The sequence below is a fragment of the Pelophylax lessonae genome (assembly GCF_965119305.1).
Source record: "Pelophylax lessonae genome assembly, chromosome: 13".
NCBI classification, from domain to species: domain Eukaryota; kingdom Metazoa; phylum Chordata; class Amphibia; order Anura; family Ranidae; genus Pelophylax; species Pelophylax lessonae.
Window position 1 is genome coordinate 113332662 of NC_138780.1, and position 25731 is coordinate 113358392.

The window sequence follows — 25731 nt, forward strand, 5'->3', positions numbered from 1 at the left end:
CCTTGCCAAACTTTATAAAGTTGGAAATATTCCAAGAGATCCAACATATGTTGGGACATACATACTTCAAAAAAATTATATAAAAATTTGGTTAAGTGCAAATATTAGCTCTGATGAAGGGGACACAGATCCCCAAGACATGTTGGCTCTCCTGGAACATTTGATAAACATTTTATCTGTATAAAAAGGATTGCGGTGTTCTAGAACCTTCCTCCTGAAGGTGTGGAGCACTTGAATTCCTTGGGTTTCACAGGAGATGCATTGTGACAGGGCCACACGTGCTGAATACACTTGAAAATAAGTAAAACTAGAACAGGTTTACCTTGTGCTGAGGACTACCATCCTCCCACTGAAAATACCACCTTGCTTTATGGCAACCTTCCTACAGACCTCGTTATGGACCTTAACTTGAAGGTAAAGGACTTTGCCTTTGTTTTGCATACCTGTGTTAAGTCAGTGACCCAGTTCTAAAGCAGTGGGTTAGGATAACAGCCAAAATCAGCCAGCTTGGACTTTGACTGCAAGTTCTATTGAATAAACAAGCTAGAAAGGTATCCTAGCAGTTATACATGTGTTGAAGAGGACAAGATTTGATGCTATTATACATGTGTGGAAGAGGACAAGATTTGATGCTTAAGGAGACTTCCCTTTTTCCAAACAGTATTTCCCATCTCAGGGAATAGGTTATCTTACTTAAAAAAAAAAAAAAAAAAAAAAACACACAAGGGTTAATATTAAACAATTTATGCTTTTTAAATGATAAATATATGAAGATAAGACTTCTCCACAAGTCAGGCAAGAGAATAAAACAAAGGCTGTAATAGGTATAACCCCATTCACTGGAGTCAAATACATGATACAAAAAAAGTGGAGGTCTTATAGGAAAACATGGTTGTCATAGGGTTTTGGGGAGGGGGGCAAAAAAAAAAAAAAAAAACAACAACAAGACAAAGAAAAATGACATGAAAATGTCAGGCACTATGACCACACAAAAAAAGTGTTTAATTTTTCCTGCCATGGTTTCACTCTGTGCATGAACCTTCTAGTTGATATTTATGCAAAATTTATAAGCAGGACCATGCTACTGGCTAGTACACGGGCTACGTTTTGTATCACTCGCAGAAGCCTATGCACAAGATGAAACGCTGAACTGCTTTATAAAAGATCCAGTGTTTATGACAAACCTTTAAGAAGCTGCCTGAGCTGCATATGTATCAGGCTACACTCGTAACTGTTCAGCCCTCCCAATGCTAGCAGCTGGCATAGTTGTTTGTTTTGCCAAGCACAGCGTTGTGCATGTCCTTCCAAAAGGCTACCAGTCAGATGCTTTGCACTGTGTTTGGCAAAACCTACTGTGAGACCACTATTTAACTCAACCACTATAAACAGCGCCGGGGGAAGGCAATGCACCTGAGGTACAGTTCAGGCAACTTTTTAACCATCTACAAGTATATGGTTTTATACAGAGTCTGCACAACAATTCAATAACTGCAGATAGGCTGGAAAAATTCACACTTTTTGGGCAAAGGCTAAATTTCGCACCGAAGACAAGCTGGACCTCAGTGGTAAAACAGTTTGTCACTTTTAAAGGCCAAACTGATAACCGTTAATAAATATTTTAAATTATAGCAAGTTTTAAAAAAATAACTTAAACTTAACCCCACAAAACTGGGATAAGGTTACCCAACTAGGCATTGGCACTCTGGAATTTCGGTACTGCTGAATTAAAGGATCCAAGCCATTCAGATATAATGAAGGTTGAGTTGAACAGTAAAAGCACCAATGGTTGTTAGCTCCTAGTGTGTAAACAGTTCTAGTAAAAGTTCAATTATAGCATTCTTAGCAGCCCTTTAGATAACAGTCTTGTCAGGGCTTCCATAAGTTCTAGCCCAACTTAATGGGTAAATCTGCACCATATTTTCTGATCAGTTTGCCGTGGTTATGGTCAACAGACCATTGCTGGGGAAGAAACTTGGGTTGCATAGTGTTCAGAAAGTGCTGGCGCCAGCGTTTTTCAAGCTCCATTAAAGATTTCAGTCCTCCTGTTGCAAAGCACTGCACCACTTTTAATCCATGTGGGGTATAAGTTTCATTAAATATTCTGCCAGGGAAAAAAAAAAAAAAAAAAAGTTAGTTTCTCATTATGCTATAGCTAGTTCTTTTAACAGAAACCAAACACAAACAACTATGCATACATCAAAGGTATAAATCCCACACATCTCCTTTAGTGAAAGTTATAGGTGTGCTGCATGATGATAGCTCAGAGGTCTCACATCAGGTCTGCAGTTTTATTCAATGCCCAGTCAGCAGGTTCCAGGTAGCGAGAAGAAAGCAATGTATGCTTTAGCAGTAAGTAGCTTTGTTCACATGGTTGTGCAAGTCTTCGGACTGGACTGACAGCTATACATGTCCTTTGGGAGAATACAGCTCCCATATGTTTTGATAGAACTTTTTGGTCATTATCGTTTACCCCACATGTTCATGACCAAAACCTATTTTTCCTGCTCCAAGTAACAGTGTATGTAAACTGCAGTCACATGCACTGCTCTACTGAAACTACCATTCCTCCCTGTGTCTGAATGTGCTGTGCATGCATATAAAGAAAGGCAGCTACAATGTACTGCGATCTGTAGAGTGGGGAGGGTGCCAGGCAGTATCAGGATTTCCCTTTTCCTGGTACGGATGTCACTCTGGGCAGTGCCAAATGGATGGCCAATTTGAACTTGAGAGATTGTTGTAATGTGCAAGCTGCATCAAATGTATTACTGTAGTTCTCAGGACGACACCAGGTGGGTGGCTACATTGCCACATAGTGGGACCATAGAGAAAAACACAGCCAACGTCAACAGGTAGCTGGATCAAATGCTTAGTTTGCATCCGTTAATGAAATGGTCATTGCTGACCTTTCCAATAATGCTAGTCCCATTTGAAATACTGGCCAAAAGGGATACATTTCCTGTTGCATGTCAGACTCAAGTCCAAGGCTGCCACCCAAGTAGCATTTTCAGGACAACAATGGCAGCCCTCATTTCTCTTAACAGATTTAACTTCCATAACAACGCTGTACCTTGATAGTGCAGTCTAAAGAACGGCTAAATCCTCGATTCCACTGCGTCCAACATCCGCTACCTGCCTCTAAATTACAGGGCTCGAGCACAGATCTGAATCAGCAGATGAAATCCTTTTACAGTGCATCCTGAAAGTATTCCCAGTGCCTCACCTTCCACATTGTTATGTTACAGCCTTATTCCAAAATTGATTAAATTTTTTACCTCAAAATTCCACAAAATACCCCAAAAATGTAATGGCAAAGTGAAAGACATTTAAACCTCTATTCTACGTACATAAGTATTTACAGCCTTTGCCATGACACTCAATTGAGCTGAGGTGCATCCACTGATTAATCAAGTTGTAGAAACGTCTCAAGGATAGAGTCTGTCCAATCAACTGAATTTATTACAGGTAATTTGGAAAGGCACACCGGTCTTTATAAGGTCCCACAGTTAATGGCTTGGTTTGTGCTCTGGCATACACAGTTAAGTCCAAGGAATTGCCTGTAGACCTCTGACAGGATTGTAATGAGGCGCAGATCTGGGGAAGGTACAGAAAAATTTCCTGCAGCATTGAAGGCCCCAATGAGCACAGTGGCTCCTATCCATAAATAGAAGTTTGGAACCACCAGGGCTCTTCCTAGAATGGGCCGCCCCAGCCAAACTGTCGGGGGGAGAAGGGCTTTAATCAGGGAGGCGACTCCGAACCCAATGGTCACTTTGACAGAGCTCCAGAGTTTGTGGAGAGAGGAGAACCTTCCAGAACCACCATCTCTGCAGCACTCCACCAATCAGGACTGTATAGTATGATGGCCAGACATAAGCTGACTTCTCAGTAAAAGAGGCACATGACAGCCCTCATGGTGTTTGCCAAAAGGCACCTAAAGGACTCTGACCAAGAGACAAAATGGGGATGTTTTTCAGTGGCATGAGCTGGGAGATTAGTCAGGAATGAGAGAAAGATGAATGCAGCAATGTACAGAGACATCCTTAATTAAAGCCTGCTGCAGAGTACTCTGGACCTCAGACTGCGGCAAAGGTTTATCTCCCAACAGGACAACAACCCTAAGCACACAGCCAAGATAACAAAAGGAGTGGCTATGGGACAACTCTGAATGTCTACGAGTGGCCAGGCCAGAGCTCAGACTTGAACATCCCTGGAGAGATCTGCAAGTGGCTCTGCACTGATGCAGCATGAGAGAAACTGCCTAAAAATAGGTGTGCCAAGCTTGTAGCACCACTTTTATAAAAGACTTGAGGCTGTAATTGGTGCATCAAAGTATTGAGCAAAGGCCGTGAATACTTATGTACATGTTATTTTTTCCCCCATCGTCGTCATTACAAGGTATTATTTGTAGAATTTTGAGGAAAACTTTTGGAAAAATTTTGAGGGGGTTCCATTCTCCTTGTGCCCAGCGATCCGCCATATGCGCTCCCCATCCCAGAGTGCTGGCGTCCGTAGTGATCTGCACCAGATCGGTCTGTATCCCTTGAAGTAAAGAAGCAAGCTGAGCCACCACTGAAGTGTTCTTTTGACCGAACAAGGGACCAGGATATTCATCTCTAGGGATGATGGGTTGCCATCTCACAGGGCCAGAATGTAATTTTGTAGAAGCTTCATATGGAGCCATGCCCAGATGACAGCCGGAATTTAGGACGTCATTAGGACCAATACAGACATGCCTCGTCTGATTGTCATAAGCTTGGCCCACTACTGGCTCTGATTTTTCCAACCTTTTCTTCCATTAGACTAATCTTGGTTGCATGCCCTTTGACAAGCATGGTTGCTTTATTTCCCTTTTGAAGGAGTTGAGCATGTCTTTAAAAGAAACCCTGCGATTCCTTGGCCACCATTTTGTTGATGCATTTCTGGCATAATTTCCTTTTCCATTCTGGGGGAAAACTGACCGCAAGAGGCGCATTCCTAGCTCCTGGTCTTTGCCCTTCTCTTCTGGGGTCTTTAAGCACAAAGAACCCAGTGAGATAGGCGGTTGCCATCCACAAAGAACCATTTGTAGTGAGGTAGAGAGAGGGAACTCCAGAGTGCTCTGGCTTACCTTGGAGCTGTCCTTACCTGCAGGTCAGCCCCCCCCCCCCCCTCGAGCTTTTGCTTCAAGGGTTTTTACCCGCTTGCTGGGCAAGCCCTGCCCCCAGCTGACCCAGAGTAGGTCGATGGACATATCTGCACTGCCATTCCTCTCCAGGTCATCATCTGTTTCACTGAGGGCGTTCCATCTGCTCCAGGCAGCGTGGGCTCCGGTTTACTAGGATGTTTCATAGGGTCTGAATGGATGGCCGGTGCCAGGGGCAGATGGTGGCGATTCTGTGGGGGGGGGGGGGGGGAATGCCATCGGCATCCAATATAGCTGGGGGGGGAGGGTTGCATGCCCCTCAGTAAGGGCAAAACCTTAAGCGGAGGCCAAAGGCTTAATTTTCTGCCCCTGGTCTACAATACCCAAAGCTCACTGAGCTGCTGACCAGGGAGTCTCCTGCAGTTAGCACATAAGACCAAAAAAAAAAAAAAATAAAAATAAAAAAAAAAAAAAACCACACACACACAAACTGCTGCCGCTCCTATGGGTACGGAGGAAAATCAAACTGAGGCATGCAGGTATGGCTGATATTTTTAGAATGGTGGACTATTCCTGTTTTAGGTAGGGGGAGCCTCTCTCTCAGATGCTGCCCTGGAAAACTATTAAAGATTTAATCCATTTTGGAATAAGGTGGTAATAACAAAATGTGGAAAAAAGTGAAGTGATGTGAACACTTTCCAGATGCACTGCATTTAAGTCCCATAATGGGCAGACCATAAGTAAACCACATAATTCAGCACAGTTACAAACATTAGGACCCTCTTAGGGACTGTCATATGAAACCAATATGAAAAAAAAAAAACAAACACCAGTTTGTGGATTAGGTTGGGTCAGACCAGCTCGGATTTTGAAGAAAAATATTAGAAGGTACAGATATACAGAATTGTTTTTTCCTTTGATATGTGAACTGCACATAAGACCTCCCTTCTAAAATCAATGCTTCCTGTGTGCTCTGCTCTTACCTGGTCTCCAAATTTGCAGCTTCTTTAATAGTTTCTTCAGTGACCTCCTCTACACAATAAAATCCTCTGATCTCAGCTAGGAGCTCCTCTTTGCGATGTTCCGGCAGCCTGGAAGCATTGAGCAAGGCTCTTGCAGCTGAACGCACTTGCCTTCTTGTGGCATCTTCCAGCATGCGGACCCCTTCCTCACAACCTATAGGAGCGGAGAATTCCTCTGCCAGTAGTTGTTTCAAGTTGTTGTCATAGTAGTTGGACACTGCATGGCAAGATGTGCACAGAAGTAACACATCATGAGAGTTATGATCCTTCATTTGAATAGGGAAGTGACGTCTGTACTCGTGTGGCACAATGTTCTTCCTGCACAAAAACAAAGGCGTAATATGGCATAAATAGGCAAAAATGGACTGGCCTGATACAGCATTGAGTAAAAGATGAAATACAATGTAGAATGTCATGTTAAAATAAAGCCTTTAAATGTAGGACAAGTGGCCACAGCCAAAAGGCAGCCAAGTGCATGCTGTGAGGGGGGGGGGGGGGGGGGGAGTAAACATTCCAATGTCCATAACAAGCTTTCCTTTCAATATATTACTGGGCTAAACAATTTGTGACCACTATTAACTCATCGCAATCTTAAGGTGATAGATTAGTAGCGACTGTTCGGTTTTAATATTTGTAGCATGCTTACAAGCTTAGAACATTTTAGGCTTGTTCTCATTATGAAAATAAATGCAATTAACCACTTCTGGACCGGAAGGTTTTGCCCCTTAAGGTCATGTGTGATTCAGCACTGCATTACTTTAACTGACAATTGCATGGTTGTGCAAGGCTGTGTCCTAATAATTGATGTCCTTTGCATTTCATTTGATCATCCTCTAGTGGTGTTAAATTGGTGGGGAGAGGGGCACACAGTGCCACCTCCCTGAAATTAGTTTTTCAGGTTTGGATGTCTGTTGCCCCATGCGACCCCTGCCTGCGGGTGTGTGGGCTAAGATGCAGCGGCTTTGCAGCCTGCTGTAGGGAGACGCTTACATCGGGGAACTGGCGCCCTGTTGTGGTGGTCGGGCTGGAACAAGCAGTCACTGGCAGCACCGAGTGTTTCCCCTGCCTGTTCTCACTGCTCGGAGAATAAGTTGATGTTGAGGGCTTGATTAAGTACCCTGTCCTTACAGGGAGTGTGGGTTTTTTTTTTAATTACATTTTTTCCATTAAAATTAATTCTCTCATCGTGCCACACAGCCGAAGGCCCCTATCACACGGGCTGTCTGATCAGGGCCGCCTTTAAAGTTTAGGTGGACCTGATCGGACCCTCCAGTCTCCTCTATAGAGTGGCAGATGTCCACTGACAACCGCCGCCATCCGATCCTGTTGGCCAAAAACAGACGGATGGTAATCCTTCCATCCGTCCAATGGATCGAATCAGATTGAAATGGACAGGCAGTCAGTTTCCATTCCGACTGCCCCATAGAGGAGAGCGGGACTGTCCCTGTTCGCTCTGCATAGCAGACCGGTCATCAACCTGCTCAATGAATGGGGATTAGGGGAGAAATCCCTGCTGAGCAAGCGGATTCAGCTCAGCGGAGGTGCACCTGTGAAAGGGGCCAAAGGTGGCATGAGTTACTGGATCTCCCATCGCCTTCAACTTGCTGCACTGTCCTTCCCTAGTGAGCCACTGCCCATCACAAAAAACATTTCCTCTGTCTTACTTTAGAGGTAGTGAGGTTTCTTTTGCCACTCAGATTAGTAACATCACAATTGCAGTTTAGAACGATCAAAGTCTACAGCAAATACTGTACAATCACATACCTACAAAGGCTTCACACTCACCTGATATAAGACTCCCTTTTGCCACATACAACACAAAGATTCTCCTTCACCGTCAGATAATAGTCCACATTAGATTCTGGACGACCAGAAGGCTCAAAGCGCAGCCTCACTACAAATGGGTCACTGCTTATCAAATCTAGAAGGAAACATGTAGAGTAATTAGATCAAAATTAAATGATACCAGGACAGTAGGCCTTCACTGCCAACCGCCTAAAATACTAGTTACCTTGCTGTCAAACCAATTCATGCATCAGTTTTTGGATTCACTAACCTGAACAGTTCTCCACAATGGCAGTCTACATAAAACACTCACCAAGTTTCTTTAAAGGGATTGTAAAGGCACAAATTATCTTAATGCATTCTATGCCTTAGGATAAAACCTGTGTGTGGCAGCTCCCTCTAACACTTACCTGAGCCCATCTTTATCCAGCGATGTTGCAGGAGTTTCCCAGCTGCCTGGAACTCAGCTGCTCATCGGCTGAGACAGCAGTACAGCATGATTGGCTCCCGCTGCTGTCAAAGTCAGCCAATCAGGAGAGAAGGGGTGGGGCCAGGTAGTCGCTCAATGTCTGAATGGACAGAGCAGTGACTCGGCTTGGGTGCCCCCACAGGAAGCGGCTTGCTGTGGGGTCACTCAATAAGAGGTGGGGCCAGGAGTACAGAAGAGGGACCGAAGAGGATACTGCCACTCTGTGCAAAACCAACTGCACAGAGCAGGTAAGTATTTTTTTTAAAATGAGACTTTACAATCACTAAAACCAAACTTACCACCGATGCCTTTATCCAGATACCACTGGGCTTTTTTCCTGTCACAGGTACAGAGAGGCTGACCATCTGGAGCATGCAGAAAACAGTTGTCGTACAATGGGGATTTCCTGCAAACAATAAGAGTTCCTATGAATGCAATAGCTTCAATAGCTTTGGCTTTAACAGATTGTCCGATAGCTATGGCATTGGTGTACAACAGGGGGGGGGGGGGGGGGGGGGAGCATAGTGACAGTTAGCCCAAAAAAAAAAACTGTGCATGTGCAGCGATGACTGGCTCCTGCACATGCGCAGTGGTAAGGTCATCCAGTGAAGACAACCATTGTAGGTAAGGAAAGTAAAGGTCCCATTAGTTCGGCTTTAAAGCTGAAGGTCAGACAGATATAATCCAGTTATGCATCTTCATTTAGATCTTAAACTGGTCTTAGAGGAAGCTCAATACTATGCTAAATCAGGCTCTGCTGCACTGCATAGGGCTAGTAGTCTTCCTTACTACAGCACAGAACAGAAGAGGGAAATCTGTGCTGTGGTGCCATTCAGCAGGTTGGGGACTCACACCTATACAAGAAGCCATATTTATCTGCAGTGAGGAGAAAGTATGGATAGCTTGGTGCAAACCTAACTGCATTACAGGAATGTAGATTAAAATTACAATTGTTTTGGAAGGTAGCAGTCAACCTGCAGTTCAGGTTTAAGCTTCAGCATAACCCGATAACCTACTGAGGAAGTGCCCTCCTTAAGTTCACTTTGGTTTATTTAAAGAAGCTGTACAATGAACTCTAGGGACATGGCCATCTTTGACTTTATGTATCTGGTAACAGCCAGACTGCAATAGCAGGCAGGAAGCTAGTACATTTTAGGAGGCCAGCAGTTGCAGCCTCCACATCTCCCAATACAGGTTTAATTTACCACAAAAGGAATCTACAAAACTGGGACAAAGTGTACCAGAATCCTAAGCAAATCCTTACCCACCTCTAAAGCCTTCCTAAATACTCAATTTCACCATTCTGAACCTACGAAACCCAATTTTTACAGCATGAAGTACCTTACAGAGTATCCCACTCCCAGAGGTTTTTTCTTATTTCTGCGAGGATCTCGGCCTGGGGAATTCGGACTAGATTGTTCAAACAAGACTTCTTTCTTCTGCCTTGGTCCTCCATTAACATCTCCATTTGCAATACCTTTCCCTTTAAATGGAACATCAATGAGGCCTTGACATTTACTCAGCAATGAAGCCCAGGCAGGGGAAGAGCTGAGAGAAAAAAAGCCGAGCAGCTGCAGGAATAGGGCAACTGACACCTGGGCATCTCGGGCAGCATAAAAAACCTACAAAAAAAAAAAACACATTACTTGCAGGAAGTGACCGTTGGTGGGAAAAAAATGAAGTAAATACAGCCCCTATTAAAATTTAAAGTGATCTGAAAAGGTTCACTTTTTCACTAAGACATTTGATACTTGCCTGCTCTGTGCAATGGTTTTGCATATAGCAGCCCTGACCTGCCTCCCCTCCTTGTAATGACAGCTGAGCGGCTTCTCAGCCACATCGGTTGTCATTACAAGACAGCCGACCGTCGGCTATGGATGCCGGTACCGGGGTGATACCTCTAGCTGCAGGCATCACTCCGGTACAAGCACTTTCCCGAAATATCGGTAACCTCCGGGGTAGATTCCGATATAAATCGGGGGAAAGTGTATCGGCCCTTTATATCGGCTTTGCCGATAATCGTACGATCCCTAGTCATGTGCATATGGATATGCAAAAAGAACACATTTACGCCCTGAATGGATTAAGCAATAATTAGGTTGTGAAGCATCATTCATTCCCTCATAATGAGGGAAGTCATTAGGGGGGGGCACCACTGACTGAAGGGATCAGCTGTCCAATTTCTTATGGAAAGTTCTAACTGTCCTGACGCTGTATTGTCAGTGATAAAGGAGCAAGCTCAGCTTACCCAGTCTTCTGATAATCTCCTAAATACCTGTGTCCCATAGCTGCTGGGGTCCGTTGGGAATCATACCTGCTCTAACTCGTGCAACTTTAATTGGTTGAGAGTGAGCAGTATGGTCAGCTGTAGCTAGTCGTTCTTATTCCCTTACACGGTCCATAAGACAGTCACAGGGGAGATCTGCGCAGTGTCTGGAGCACTCCGTCTCCCAGATATTGTTGGCGTGTTGCTGGCATCCCAACTACATACTCATCTGCTTAGGGCAGGTTATGGAAATGCCGAAAGTCTGGTGACATGTATGATGTGGATGCATTTTGCTACATCATACATAGCTTCGTCAGGACAACGTGCTACCCTTCCTCATCTCCTTAAGTACAGAGCTGTCGTGTAGGAGGGGCCAGCTAGAAGTTGTGTCTTAAAGTGTCATATTTTACCAAGCATAGAAACTAGTTAATTCTCTAAGAAAACCTGTCAATTTAGCTTAGTGTTTAACCCTAAAGGTATCAGAGCTCTTAACATGTAAATCCACCATTTTTTTTTTTTTTTTAAGGAGACTTTAAAGTCCCCTCTTCTAGGGGGCAATTTAAGGACAGATTATTTTTCATTCCCTCAGTTTCCTCCATGTACTTTTGAAAGTGTTTTTGCCCGTGTTTTTTCTGGGTCGCCCTTTAATTCTCATATGCTCACCTATCCTCACTTGTAGCCGTCTTTGTCTTACCAATACAAAATATATTGCAGGGACAGGTGAGCATATAGATGCCTTTGTTGATTGACAAGGTGCCTGATCTTATACTCTGATTCTCAGAGTGCATGAAAGTGGCTGTACGATCCACAAAGGGGCACATTTGGCATTTGCCACATGGAAACATCCCCTTTGATCTAGGGCATGCAGTTAACCAATTTTTAGCCGGGCTTTTCACAACTCCGAGTGAATCAGAATATCACCCAAATTGGATGCCCTTTGGGTTACCATTTTTGGGGGAACTACCCACAAATTTAGCAATTGTTGGGTTATTCATCGGAACACCCCAATGTTTTTGTAGAACCCCCATACTTTATCCCACTGGGCGATCAAAAACTATTCTGTGACTGTACATTTTCCTATCAGAAATGTCCTTATTCTGAAATAGTTAATTTCTCTTACAACCCACGACTGTTTGGCTCTATGTAATTTTCTATGGGAGTAGCCACGCTCCTGGAATCTTTTATGCAATTCCTTTTGTCTATATTCTTGCTTTTTTGTGCAGTTATGTTTAATTTGTAAAAACTGACCCACTGGGATCCCATTTTTTTAACCTTTTGGGGTGTAGATCTATCTGCTCTTAATAGGGTACTGGCCGCTATTGCTTTTCGAAAAGTGTGTGCAGTGAGGGTCCCATTCTCCATAGAGATCATAAGGTAGAGAAAAGGGATTTGTATTCCATCAAAGGAATAAGTCAATCGAATATTGAGTTTATGGTTATTGATACCCTTGATAAACTAAAGGTGTTAACACCCCTCGCCACAAAACCAGCATGTCAATGCATCTCATCTACACCTGTATCTTATAACACCATATTGTCTGATTATACAAGTGGCCTAAAGTGTAGGATAGCCAAATGACCTGTGTGAATATTTGCCTTAATAACCCTATAGGAAGATAAAATTCCAGTGTACTAAGTTTTGCTCCGATCAAGGCCATTCACATGGGTATATCGTCCAGACGTCCCTTTACCAGTGCCTATTGTTTTTATAGAATAGGTGTTTGATAGGGATGTATTTTTTGCAATGCATTGTGTGCAATATTGAGTGATTGCACTCTAAAAATGTTATTAACCACTTTAGCTCCGCTCACATTGCTGCTACTGCAGCAATGTGGCTCGTTATCATCCAGCGACATAGACCTACGTCGCTGGACTCCGCCCCTTGTGGGCGGCGCACGCGCACCGCCGGAGGCTCGCTCCCGCTGTGTTCAGTCACAGCGGGAGTCGGGCCAGGGGAGGAGCAGCGGCGATCGCCGCCGCTCTTCCCCGATCGTCGGGGAATCTAGTTTGGAGATCCCCAAGTGACAGGGAGTGACAGATCGGAGTGTTCAGCATAGCTGAACATCCGATCTGTCCCTGACTCAAGTCAACCCCCCCCACACATTAGTAAGCACCAGGCATACATTAACCCCTCCCTCTCCAATAAAATTAACCCCTTCCCGGCCAGTGTCATTTTTACAGTAACAATGCATATATATAGCACCGATTACTGCAGTAATGTCACTGGCACCCCCAAAAGTGTCAAAAATGTCAGTCAAGGGTCCAATCTGTCCGCCGCAATGTCGCAGTCCCGCAAAAAAAAAAAAAAATTGCAGATCGCCGCCATTACGCGTTAAAAAAACCCCACCAAAAATGACAGAAATCTTTCCCTTAGTTAGTAAATGCAATAACTTTTGCGCAAACCAATCAAAATACGCTTATTGTGATTTTTTTTTTACCAAACATAGGTAGCAGAAAACAAATTGGCCAAAAATTTTAAAAAAATTTGATTTTTACATTTTTTTTTGGGGGGGGGGGGGGGGGGATTTCATATAAAAAAAAGTTAAAATATTGTTATTTTTTTAAAATAAACGCAATTTTGTTTATAGCTCAAAAAGTAAAAAAATCGCACAGGTGATCAAATACCACAAGAAAGCTCTGTTTGTGGGAAAAAAAGGGCGTAAATTTCGTTTGGGTACGGCGTCGCACGACCGCGCAATTGTCAGTTAAAGTCGCACAGCGCCGAATAACAAAAAGTGGCCTGGACGTAAGACAGCAAAATCCTCCGGTGGTAAAGTGGTTAAAGAATTGATCACATACCCAATTGGTCCAGTTTTCTTGCCCAAATAACCGCTGGGTTTTCTGAAGGGGGCTTTACTCCTCAGAATAAACCATTCCTTCTTTCAATCATGAGTCACACTGTCTGTGCGTCAATTGATAGTGTGGCTTGGCCAGACCTCCCTTCAAGAGTCCAGTAAGGAGAGCGCAGCGCTACTGCTCTTGTGCAAGGCACTGGACCAAGATTGGCCCGGTAAGTATTCTGTACCTAAAAGGTGCACCAAATACCACCAATTCATGCAGACTGCCACAAATTTCAAGTGGTGTCAGCCTTGCCCAGGTCATTTTTGCACTACAGCACCACACCCTATTTTAGAAGCTGGCAAAGATGCTCCTCCACAGCTACAGTGGGTACAGAAAGTATTCAGCCCCCTTAAATTTTTCACTCTTGTTATATTGCAGCCATTTGCTAAAATCATTTAAGTTCATTCTTCTTCCTCATGAATGTACACATAGCACCCCATACTGACAGAAAAACACAGAATTGTTGACATTGTTGCAGATTAAAAAAGAAAAACTGAAATATCACATGGTCCTAAGTATTCAGACCCTTTGCTGTGACACTCATATTTAACTCAGGTGCTTTCCATTTCTTCTGATCATCCTTGAGATGGTTCTACACCTTCATTTGAGTCCAGCTGTGTTTGATTATACTGATTGAACTTGATTAGGAAAGCCACACACCTGTCTATATAAGACCTTCCAGATCACAATGCATGTCAGAGCAAATGAGAATCATGAGGTCAAAGGAACTGCCTGAAGAGCTCAGAGACAGAATTGTGGCAAGGCACAGATCTGGCCAAGGTTACAAAAAGATTTCTGCTGCACTTAGGGTTCCTAAGAGCACAGTGGCCTCCATAATCCTCAAATGGAAGACGTTTGGGACGACCAGAACCCTTCCTAGAGCTGGCCGTCCGGCCAAACAGCTATCGGGGAGAAGAGCCTTGGTGAGAGAGGTAAAGAAGAACCCAAAGATCACTGTGGCTGAGCTCCAGAGATGCAGTCAGGAGATGGGAGAAAGTTGTAGAAAGTCAACCATCACTGCAGCCCTCCACCAGTCGGGGCTTTATGGCAGAGTGGCCCGACGGAAGCCTCTCCTCAGTGTAAGACACATGAAAGCCCGCATGGAGTTTGCTAAACACATGAAGGACTCCAAGATGGTGAGAAATAAGATTCTCTGGTCTGATGAGACCAAAATAGAACTTTTTGGCATTAATTCTAAGCAGTATGTGTGGAGAAAACCAGGCACTGCTCATCACCTGTCCAATACAGTCCCAACAGTGAAGCATGGTGGTGGCAACATCATGCTGTGGGGGTGTTTTTCAGCTGCAGGGACAGGACGACTGGTTGCAATAGAGGGAAAGATGAATGCGGCCAAGTACAGGGATATCCTGGACAAAAACCTTCTCCAGAGTGCTCTGGACCTCAGACTGGGCCGAAGGTTTACCTTCCAACAAGACAATGACCCTAAGCACACAGATAAAATAACGAAGGAGTGGCTTCACAACAACTCCGTGACTGTTCTTGAATGGCCCAGCCAGAGCCCTGACTTCAACCCAATTGAGCATCTCTGGAGAGACCTAAAAATGTCTGTCCACCAACGTTTACCATCCAACCTGACAGAACTGGAGAGGATCTGCAAGGAGGAATGGCAGAGGATCCCCAAATCCAGGTGTGAAAGACTTGTTGCATCTTTCCCAAAAAGACTCCTGGCTGTATTAGATCAAAAGGGGGCTTCTACTAAATACTGAGCAAAGGGTCTGAATACTTAGGACCATGTGATATTTCAGTTTTTCTTTTTCAATAAATCTGCAACAATTCTGTGTTTTTCTGTCAGTATGGGGTGCTATGTGTACATTCATGAGGAAGAAGAATGAACTTAAATGATTTTAGCAAATGGCTGCAATATAACAGTGAAAAATTTAAGGGGGTCTGAATACTTTCCGTACCCACTGTATGTACAGTGAGCGAGCATTGTCTCCCTTCCAACAGGAAGAGTATTACTGCTACAGTCAACAGGAAAGGGGGGCAGCAACACTATGCCACAAGGACTGGTAAACTGCAAAATTAGATTAGTTTTCTTAGTTTCAGCCTCTTGTAGAACATACTAGGTAATGTTTGCAAAGATATGCATTTCAAATAAGAATTCCGGGAAACAAATTCCCTATCCCAACTCAATTTGGGTTAACATGTTCATGTTATACTTGACATTGTAATTTGGTATAAACATATCTTTAGCCATCAGACTACACCCATGTATGCAAATTATTTCTATTGATCTATTTTTAAAAAAAATTCGGAGAAAAAACAATCTCCAGGTAAAACATCACACATTGTATTCTAGGTGGTTGTAGCCTAGCCCATTTATTGTTGTTTAAAGCTACTCCATAGAGGGATTGAAATTTGTCTAGTTCTGCAGGGACTAGAGAATTTTGATCCATCTATGGCTTTTCCTGTGTGACTTTTTTTTACTAAAAACAGGTTCAACTAAAAGGAGAAAAAAAAAATAAAAAAAAAAAAAGACTACTATAAGAAGCTATTTAAGCTAACTTATTTAAAGTGTTTAGGTACGGTCTAGACAGAATGTTCTAGAATGAGCACAGAATTCAGTTTTTGAACCTTGCATATGACGCACCTGATCCTGTGTGAATTCATGTGCATCCCAGTTACTGCATCGAAGCTGAAAAGACTTATCCAAAGGGTAGCATAAAATAGTCTCAGACAGAGATTTAAGGCTTAGGCTGTTCTGGAAAAGGTCTCTCCTGCACAAGGGAAAATAAAAAGGAAAAAATTCACCCAACCTTCAGGCAGACCAGAGGATTATCTGCATTATAGGTGCAATTTTTATGTAGCAAATATTTTGTCAAGCCAGTTGTAAACATTCTATAACCTTGCCAGCATGAAAATACTTTCATTATGGCTGCAAAATATAACTAAATCCAAGAACAAATGTTTACTTAATGCATGTTACCAGTCCTTAGGCTGGCCATACATGTGTAGGATTTATTTTGTTCAGCTGCACAGGCTGAACAGATTGCTGGCAATGCAGATTCTGCAGCCGTGTTCAAGCAGTTGCAACATCTGCAACTGTCTGAACATCTGAAAGGATGCAGGCACTGTTCAGCTGACAATTTTCAACCTGAATAAGCTACAGGGAAGACAGTGGTGGACTCCTATGGGTAGGCATGTGTTAAAAAAGTCAGCAATTGCAGTATTTGTAGCTGCTGACTTTCATTTCACCCCCAGGTGAAATGTGACATATCCTAGAGCCTCAATATTTCAAAGCCACTTTTTACAGCTCTGACAAGTGAAAAGATGGAGATTTGACCTTCCCAACTATGTGCAGCCTTGAACCTGTATTCAGGAAGCAAATTTATTGCAATCTGTTACTGTACATTGATTTACTGAATAAACCTGAAAACAGCAATTTTAAGTATATGCGACTTGCACCAGCAAATATAAAAGCACCTTCAAAACCTACAATATGAAACCCTTACCTCTGTCTCATTGCCAAGTAGCGGATATCAACTGCTCCTTTCACTGACAGGCCGTAATCACTCATCAGTTTGGAAGCATCTTCCCTACAACCTACGCCAACCTTCAGCACATCACTGTCTGCCAGAAGTGTGAGGAGAGTCTTTGGAATGGTGCTGCCAGCACTGACCAATCGGGGCAAGCGAACCAGGACACAAAAGCCACTGTGGGAAGCCATTTGTAGAAGGGAGATGGGATTTGTTCTCCCATCTACAGACACCTAAAAAAAAAAAAAAATAGAATAAAAGTTTCTTGGAAAAAAAAAAAAAAAAAAAGGGTACAGCTCTATGGAACCATTTCTAGAATACTCAACACTTACTATAGTCAGTCAATCTCAAAACTAATAGAAGATAGATTAATCCAGTACAGTCCTAAATTCTCCTAGCAACAGGCCGTGCTTAAAGCATTTATATATAGCCCAAGGGTTTCCTAGGGCAGGGCTCAACAAGTCTCAGGCTCCAGGTCCGACTAGAATATGCATCCTGGCTTTTGTCATCATATTCACTGTTGCCTGAATCATTAAAGGAGCACAGTCTGCCGGGCCGCAAGTTCAAGGCACAACAGCTCAGTTAAATCCCCATCCTGCCGCTATAGGCTGGGAGGGCAGAGTGTTCGGCTGCCAATTTTAGCTGGGCAGATTCCTATGCTGGACAGCACGAGCTTCCATTGGTTGGAAATTTTAGCTGGGTGGGTTCCTATGACTGACAACACGGGTTGCCATTGGCTGGGGGGGGGGGGGGGGGCGCAAGTTTTACATGGGCAAGTTCTGTAGCCGGAGAGCATGTGATGCATGGAGGCTACAAAATTACAGAGTGGGGATACTTCATGCTGATCTCTAATGGAGATTGTAGCTCTCTCTGCTAATTTCTGTTAACAGAGAACGGGGTAGGGGCAAGGCCATCCTATTGAATGGGTACACCTGAGCAATGCCCAGGTGCATGGATGGGTGCCCATGATGGTCTATGTTGGGGTCACTGGCAATTTGGCCACTGGTGACCTTTCACGACTCTCACTCAACCCCCCTCCTGTCTCCCACTAGCCCACCTTTTACCCTCTCTCGCACCTCTTTTGCAGCCAGCCTATAACCCTAAAGTAAGTGTTATGTTTGAGTTATTGGCTGGCCGCTCTGCTGTAAGTTAGGAGGCGCAAACTACTTACCTTGCCCCAGGCGCCTAAAACCCACGCTACCAAAAAATAAAAAAAATAAGGGATTGTGTGTCCAGTGAGGAAAAAAAATTTCTATCACAATTAGAACAGAAATATATAGACAAAACGACCTGATTTGAATGAATTGTAATGACAGGATGAAGTGATGTCAGAGCAGTGACCCCCAGAAGCTGGTCTGCAATTGCATTAGAGGATTCTAGATTCCATTGTGTCCGGGCACTCTGCAGAAAGGAGGCAGGATGTGCCCGCTAGTCAAAGTTAATAAGGTCCTCCAACTTTCCAGTAGCTTCACCGGCAGATCAGTAGGTGTAGTCAGAGATCAACACATTACAGCATTACATACCCACTCACAGTCCATGCCAAGTACCGGGAACGCCTCAAGATCTCTCTTTAGCAGTGGCCAAACAGCTTCCCATTCTTCAGCTTTGGATACTATCTTGATTTCTGCCTGCAGGATCTTCTCTACTGCAGAAGAGCTGGAGACCTCTACTTCTGAAGGATTCTGAAGGTGATCTGAGCTTGAGGTCTCATGGCTCAGCACAGCACAAGAGTCTTTGACATCTCCATCAACACAACACCGTCGTCTCCGGCGACTGATAAGCTTCCACAGAACAAGACATCCTACTGTAGTACCCACCAGAGAGGCAACGCAAAGAGTTAAACCTGTGTGTCTGGGCATTCTAACAACAATTCCTGCCTGTACAATGGGGAGAGAAAACAGAAAAAAAAAAAAAAAACTTTAGTCACATTTTTTCTAGAGTTTATGTACTGTACATCATGCAGCTTCATGCTCTCAATACCAGGTGTCCGGAGTGAAAAATACCCCATTTGATACCCACAGTAGATGTTCTACGGCCCTTACATTATATCACCAAAACCATTTTTCACCATGACCTTCATGCAAGATTGTTTATTTATAAGTCAAATATTACCTTTTACTCCATGTTACGCCGTTTATACTGCATTATGTAATGTTGTTCCAAGCTAACCAACCCCTCTGACAGGGTGTTAGGGGTCATTCAACCATTAAGCAGCTGTCACTTGATTGGCTCTACCTACACACACCTCAATTCATTCAGCTCCCATTTACATCAGGGTGATTTCACAGGTCAAATCGCAGCCTAATGCCGGCAACACCACTGCATGAATCTGTGCGACACTGACTTTGCGGTGCCGCACCAATTTCCAAAATTAGTACCTGCACTACTTTTGGTGACTTCAAAAGAAATCTGCATGGACCTGCATAGATGTCTTTCAAATCACCCCCCCCCCCCCCCCCAATGAAATGGGGGTTTGAAATTGCACAAGTTTAGCTGAACTCGCACAATTGTTCAAGGCCAATTTCTGCTAGACACCCCATTGATGGAAGGTCAAAATCTGAGCCACTGAAAGAACGAGGGTGAAGAATGAGGGTGAACACCAATCAATACACTATGAAATGTATGCTTTCCACATGCGATGGTAGATCTTCCTAGGGTTAGACTTCCTAGCCTTTAGCAGTGTCCGAATCACCTACCAAGGCAAACATATATCCTTCAGCACTTTGCTTTCAACAGCCAGGCCATCAAAGCCAGAGACTAAAGCAGGATAGAAGATTAGCCCTTGGGACAAGAGATCCTCCCTGAGAGGCAGTCTCCAAGGGACATTGGCGACCAGCTGCACCAGGTCGACGTACCAAGACCGGCGAGGCCAGTCCCGTGCCACTAGAATGACCGGCGTAGATCAGATACTGGCCCCACCAGAGCATCTGATGTACGGATGTCACCACTGTGCGAATGAACTCCATTCTGAACAGCCAAAAGCAGTTTAGGGCCTTGAGGTCCAGAATCAGAGGTGCCTTGCCCTTGTTCTTTGGGGCCGTGAACAGGGTTGGACAAAAGCCCGGAAACCGGTCGAGGCCGGAACAGGGACAATCACACCCTGAAGCAGCAGGTCTTGTTCGCCCCAAAGAGCTTGCAATCGGTCCAGGGACAGACACATTGGAAGGGAAGAATCTTTTGAGGGTAAGAAAGAACTCGACCTTGTAGCCTGAGTAGCACTTTGTGGACCCATTTGTCATTTACCAGAGGTCCACGGTCCTGGGAACCAGTGAAGACACCCCCCCCCCCCCACCACAGGCACAAGTGAGGGCGCACCTTTATGCTGATGGATCCTTGTCTGCAGTCTAGAGAACCCCGCTCTCCGCTTTCCAGACTGGATCCTGGAGGGGGAAAAAAAAAAAAAAAAAAAAAAAAAAAGCTTGAGCCGAGAAAGGCAGGCCATGTCTGCAACAAGGTTCCTTGCCCAATCCAGCCTGTGGAAGAAAGTTACTCTACCCCTGTGTGAGACTCTTAATGAGGTCATCAAGGGTTGCCCCAAACAGGCAACCACCCTGAAAAGGTAAATCAGCTTTTTTTTTTAGAGGTCTGGTCCGCAGACTACCACTTCGGCCACAAAACGTGCATAAGTAACAGTCGAAATAGGCAGCAGAGAGATCAGGGGAGCTGCATCCAAAGAGACATCACAGATAAACTGCAACCCCTGGACCAACTGGTCTGCCAGTTTAGCAAAGGCAGGGGGAAGCTGCTTACCCTCTAGGTCACAGTGCAAAAATGTAGAGCACTCGGTTAGAGTTTGCGACACCAGGGCAATGGTGAAGACTGGCCTAAGTGCCAAACCAGCAACCGTGAACATATTGCAGGTCACAGCCTCCGCTTTTCTGTCAGCCGGATCTTTAAAAAAGACCAGCGATTCCTCAAACTGAATCATGGTTGCCTTATTCAACCTGGAAGCCAGGGGGGTCCACCACCGGTGGAACAGTCCACTTTTTGAGGGACTCCAGGGGGTACCTCACCGCAAAGCTCCCACTCTTTTGCAACAAATCTGTCAATAGGAGGGATAAGAAATCACTCCGGGACCAACGTCAGTGCATCAATGGATGGTTGGTACCCCAAGGGACCCCCACCATCAGAGGGGGTAAGGTGAGGAAACGTGCTCCAGAGACTGAAACAGGCTAAAACAAAATGGCCACCACATGGCTCCCAGGGATCCCTGAGCCCAGGTTGCAAGCATGAGGGAAGGGGGGGAACTGGACACAGGGCCCCCATAGCAGGTAGCGCACCCCCACCTCCAGTACATTACAATACACCAGCCCCATACACATTCCAAACCAGTACGCTACCCCAGATTGGGGGGGGCTTGATGACCAACAGGGACCACCAAATTCAGGGGGGTCTGATGGAAAGGAGGGAAACCCCACAGGTCCAACCATCCAAGGGACGCGTCCACCCCAAAACCCTCTAGGGGGATGTGGGGGGGGGGGGGGGAGGTACAGCTACTCACCATACCAGGAATCCGATGGGAGCTGGGAGGAGAGGGGGCTGTCAGCCAGGAGAAACGCTGTGACTCAGGCTGAGACCCGGTCGTATGAGACCTCGCAAGGCATTTAACTTGCAGGCCAGCCCCCATCCAGTGGGGCTATGTCGTGGCCAACCTACCGCAGAGCTGTGATCTGCACGCGCTCGCTGACCAGACTGTTGACCGCTGGATCTAGATTATCCAGCCTATCACCCAGTCTGGCAGTTCATTGTAGATCCCTATAGTCTATATAGTAGAGTATATAAATTCCACTTGTGTATCCCAGCTTGTGTTAGGCCTCATTCACATGGGGCATACTAAATTATAGGCCTATGGCAGGCCGGTGTTCTATCAGTAGCGCTACCCATCAGATTGTGTAACGGAAGTGACGTTCGGACCAAAAAAAGTGCTTTGCATGCACTATGCGTTTAAAACTTCATGATCTGACGGGTAGCGGTAAATTAATGGAACACCCAAGCAGACATCTTACTACTTACTTAACTAAATATAGACATAGAAACTACAGACGGGGTCCGAGGAACCCCAAAACTGAGTGAGAATGGGGAAGTTGCACTGAATGCAGCGCCTTCTTCATTCCTCCAAAATGTATAAGCCAGTGACATTTTGAAAGAAACTGGATGGCAGCAGGAGGAAGGTGGCGAAGGCCATGTTTGTACCCCACAAAGCTCAGCGCTAAACCTTCAGGCTTTCAAAATAACCAAACAGCATTAGCTATCACTATACGATATTTACACCTACTTCATTGCCAAAATTCAAGATGTAGCTGGGTGTAGTAAGATGTCCGCATGGATGTTCTATCAGATTACCGCTACACCTTAAGATCACAAAGTGTTTGGAATGCATAGCGCATACACAGTAAGTATTTGCTGGCTGAACGTCACTTCCATTACACAATCTGGCGGATAGCCTAATAGAAGACGGGGTTTACTCACACAGACAGTCCCATTCCTATCTATGGAGGAGACATCTGCTGCAAAAAACACAGCCACTGTCTCCCAATACAACACCAGTGTGGGTAACGTCCCTGAACTCACCTGTATGCATCCTGGGACACCATCGGGGTCCGTGCGGCTACTGCATCCCAACACTAGTGCGGGTAACGTCCCTGAACTCACCCATCTGCATCGTAGGACACACTATTGGGGTCTGTGCAGCTGCTGCATCCCAATATACCAGTGTTTCTCAACTCCGGTCCTCAGGGCACACTAACAGGACAGATTTTAAGTATTACCTTGGGGAGATGCAGACTAGAATACTGCAATCATTGAGCAGCAAATGTTATCACCTGTGATGCATTTCAGTTTTCTTGCAAACCTGGCCTGTTAGTGTGCGCTGAGGACCGGAGTTGAGAAACACTAATACCACCAGTGTGGGCAATGTCACCCGTCTGCATCATAGGACACACCCATCAGGGTCTATGCAGCTGCCGGATACCAATATACCACCAGTGTGGGCAATGTCCATGAACTCGCCCATCTGCATCCTGGGGCACACCATCGGGGTCCATGCAGCTGCTGCATCCAAAACACCACCAGTGTGGGCAATGTCAATAAACTCACCCGTCTGCACCCTCGGACACACACACCATCAGGGTCCATGCAACTGCCGCATCCCAACATAACACCAGTGTGGGTAATGTCCATGAACTCGCCCGTCTGCATCCTGGGACACACTATCAGGGTCCATGCAACCGCTGCACCCCTATGGAACCCCAGTGTGGGCAATATTCATTAACTCACCCATCTGCACCCTGGGACACACCATCGGGGTCCATGCAGCTGCTGCACCCCAATATAACACCAGTGTGGGTAATGTCCATGAACTCACCCATCTGCACCCTAGGACACACCATCGGGGTCCATGCAGCTGCTGCACCCCAATATAACACCAGTGTGGGTAATGTCCATGAACTCACCCATCTGCACCCTAGGACACACCATCGGGGTCCATGCAGCTGCTGCACCCCAATATAACACCAGTGTGGGTAATGTCCCTGAACTCGCCCGTCTGCACCCTAGGACACACTATCAGGGTCCATACAAGCGCTGCATCCCAATATAACACCAGTGTGGGCAATGTCCCTGAACTCACCCATCTGCACCCTAGGACACACCATCGGGGTCCATGCAGCCACTGCATCCCAATATAACACCAGTGTGGGCAATGTCCCTGAACTCACCCATCTGCACCCTAGGACACACCATCGGGGTCCATGCAGCCACTGCATCCCAATATAACACCAGTGTGGGCAATGTCCCTGAACTCACCCATCTGCACCCTAGGACACACCATCGGGGTCCATACAACCGCTGCATCCCAATATAACACCAGTGTGGGCAATGTCCCTGAACTCACCCATCTGCACCCTAGGACACACCATCGGGGTCCATACAACCGCTGCATCCCAATATAACACCAGTGTGGGTAATGTCCATGAACTCACCCATCTGCATCCTGGGACACACCATCAGGGTCCATGCAGCCGCTGCATCCCAATATACCACCAGTGTGGGCAATGTCCATGAACTCACCCATCTGCACCCTAGGACACACCATCGGGGTCCATGCAGCTGCTGCACCCCAATAGGCATGAATGGACTGCTGGCATGGAACACCTGTCCTGTACATGTAGGTGTGTGAGAAGCCAGCCCTCCACAGATATACACACAGTGTGAATAAGGCCCATAGGTGATCCCCATGTATAACCAGGCTGGCCTCATAGTGTCACATGTGTCCCCAGGGAAATGTAGGAAGAAAGGTTACAGATGAAACAAACAGGGAACACAATACACAGGACTCACCGTACCTAACAAACGTGCAGGAACCAGGAGAAAGAACCCGGAAGAGAATGACAACAAAAAGACACCGCCCGCCCGGAACTGCCCTCCACGGAGATCACCGGACTCACGCTGCCGTAGAAACAAACACCTTTCCACAGCTCGTTTAAATGCCCTATGTCCCCCGGGGCAGCCATCCCCCTCATCCGGCGTGCGCCCCATGGGAGAGGCCCCTCCTGCTTCAGCGTCATCACGCACAGCTTGCTGCGTTCCACCATGAAACGCAAACACCAGGGTCCTGCATTGCACATGCACGAACGCCTCGTGGAACACAAACGAGCGGTAGGAACGTATATTCTCTTTGGTGGTTTGAGTCCGGTAACTTTGCTGAGGGGAACGCAGTTCTTCTACACGACATGCACTCTTCAATGTTATTGGACTTTTCCCATTCGAAGTGGGAGTAAACAATGATGTATGATTTTTACCTATAGTGTAATAAGATTTACCTATAGGTACAGTAAATATCTCATAAACTTGCCCCATTTAGGAGATAATTACTTTAGATGCAGCCAGTTACGTCACTGCTGCATGCGCTTTGAGGGAACGGCACACCGTGGCATTTCCTCAGAACTGTGCTGTGAACAGCGACTCGTAGCCATTCATATCACTGAAGACCGGATGACGATGGAAGCACCTTTAGCGGTTACAGCACAACGCTGGAGGGTTTGGTTTTCGGATAAGTCTGTATAACTGACCGTGCCTGTTTTTTTTTGTGGTTTTCTACCGCTTCAACCCTGACATAATCTGTAAACATGGGCGTCCAATAGCAAAGGGGGGTTAGCTTGTGTACCTCCCAACTGTAGAACCTGAGAAGGGGGCCCTCTTCACACCTGCATTTTTTGGTTTTCAACGACCAGATAAGGCGAACAGCAAGACAGAGCCGCCAACTCAGACAACATGGGAGCAGAGGAGATAGGCAACTTTCTGATAACAAAGGCGGAGAGATTTCTCTGATATTTTCAAATGGAGGTCGTTGTAGAACGGACAAAACCATATTCAAATCCCACAGAGGCAAAGGGGACCTCCAGATGACGCACCCCTTGAATAAAGGTGCGAATTAAAGAGTCGCCAAGGGACGTTGAAAGTAAATGGCTAAGGCCGACACCGACCATGGCTACATGCAACAAGCGCACCAAAATAGCTAAAGCCTTACACCAAGCATCTTTTGCGTTCAATGTTGTGCCACTTTTTTATGTGGCAAACAAAATTTAGGACTGTGACTCACATTTAGGGGGCCATTAAGAAGTAATGACACCCAAGCTGTGTTCTGCTGTGTTTTCAGCAAGTTTCTGCCCATGGTTTTAGTACCTAGGAGTGAATGCAGCCGGGGGTGCTTGAGGGAGACAGCAGCCTACA

At 45.4% G+C, this 25731-nt stretch overlaps 1 protein-coding gene across 1 annotated transcript; it reads right to left on the minus strand.

The window, feature by feature from the left end:
• Positions 1–1578: 1578 nt before the first annotated feature.
• EXD2 (exonuclease 3'-5' domain containing 2) lies at positions 1579–24457 on the minus strand. Its single transcript, XM_082275614.1, has 9 exons — positions 24340–24457; positions 18525–18874; positions 16978–17234; positions 16116–16242; positions 9740–10020; positions 8698–8804; positions 7930–8065; positions 6106–6462; positions 1579–2101 (listed from the first exon to the last, which is right to left on the minus strand). The coding sequence occupies exons 2-9, from the start codon at positions 18858–18860 to the stop codon at positions 1885–1887; spliced, it is 1818 nt and encodes a 605-aa protein (XP_082131740.1). The 5' UTR covers positions 18861–18874; positions 24340–24457; the 3' UTR covers positions 1579–1884.
• Positions 24458–25731: the final 1274 nt, after the last annotated feature.

What these genes read in the sequence shown, in the direction of transcription:
- EXD2 (XM_082275614.1), bottom strand. Translation starts at nt 18,860, where the DNA reads ATGCCCAGACACACAGGTTTAACTCTTTGCGTTGCCTCTCTGGTGGGT. An exon ending in ATGAATTCACACAGGATCAG is followed by an intron (nt 10,021 to 16,115) that starts GTGCGTCATATG and finishes TTTTTTTTGTAG; the next exon opens with GTTTTTTATGCTGCCCGAGA. An exon ending in GGAGTGGGATACTCTGTAAG is followed by an intron (nt 8,805 to 9,739) that starts GTACTTCATGCT and finishes TATTGTTTGCAG; the next exon opens with GAAATCCCCATTGTACGACA.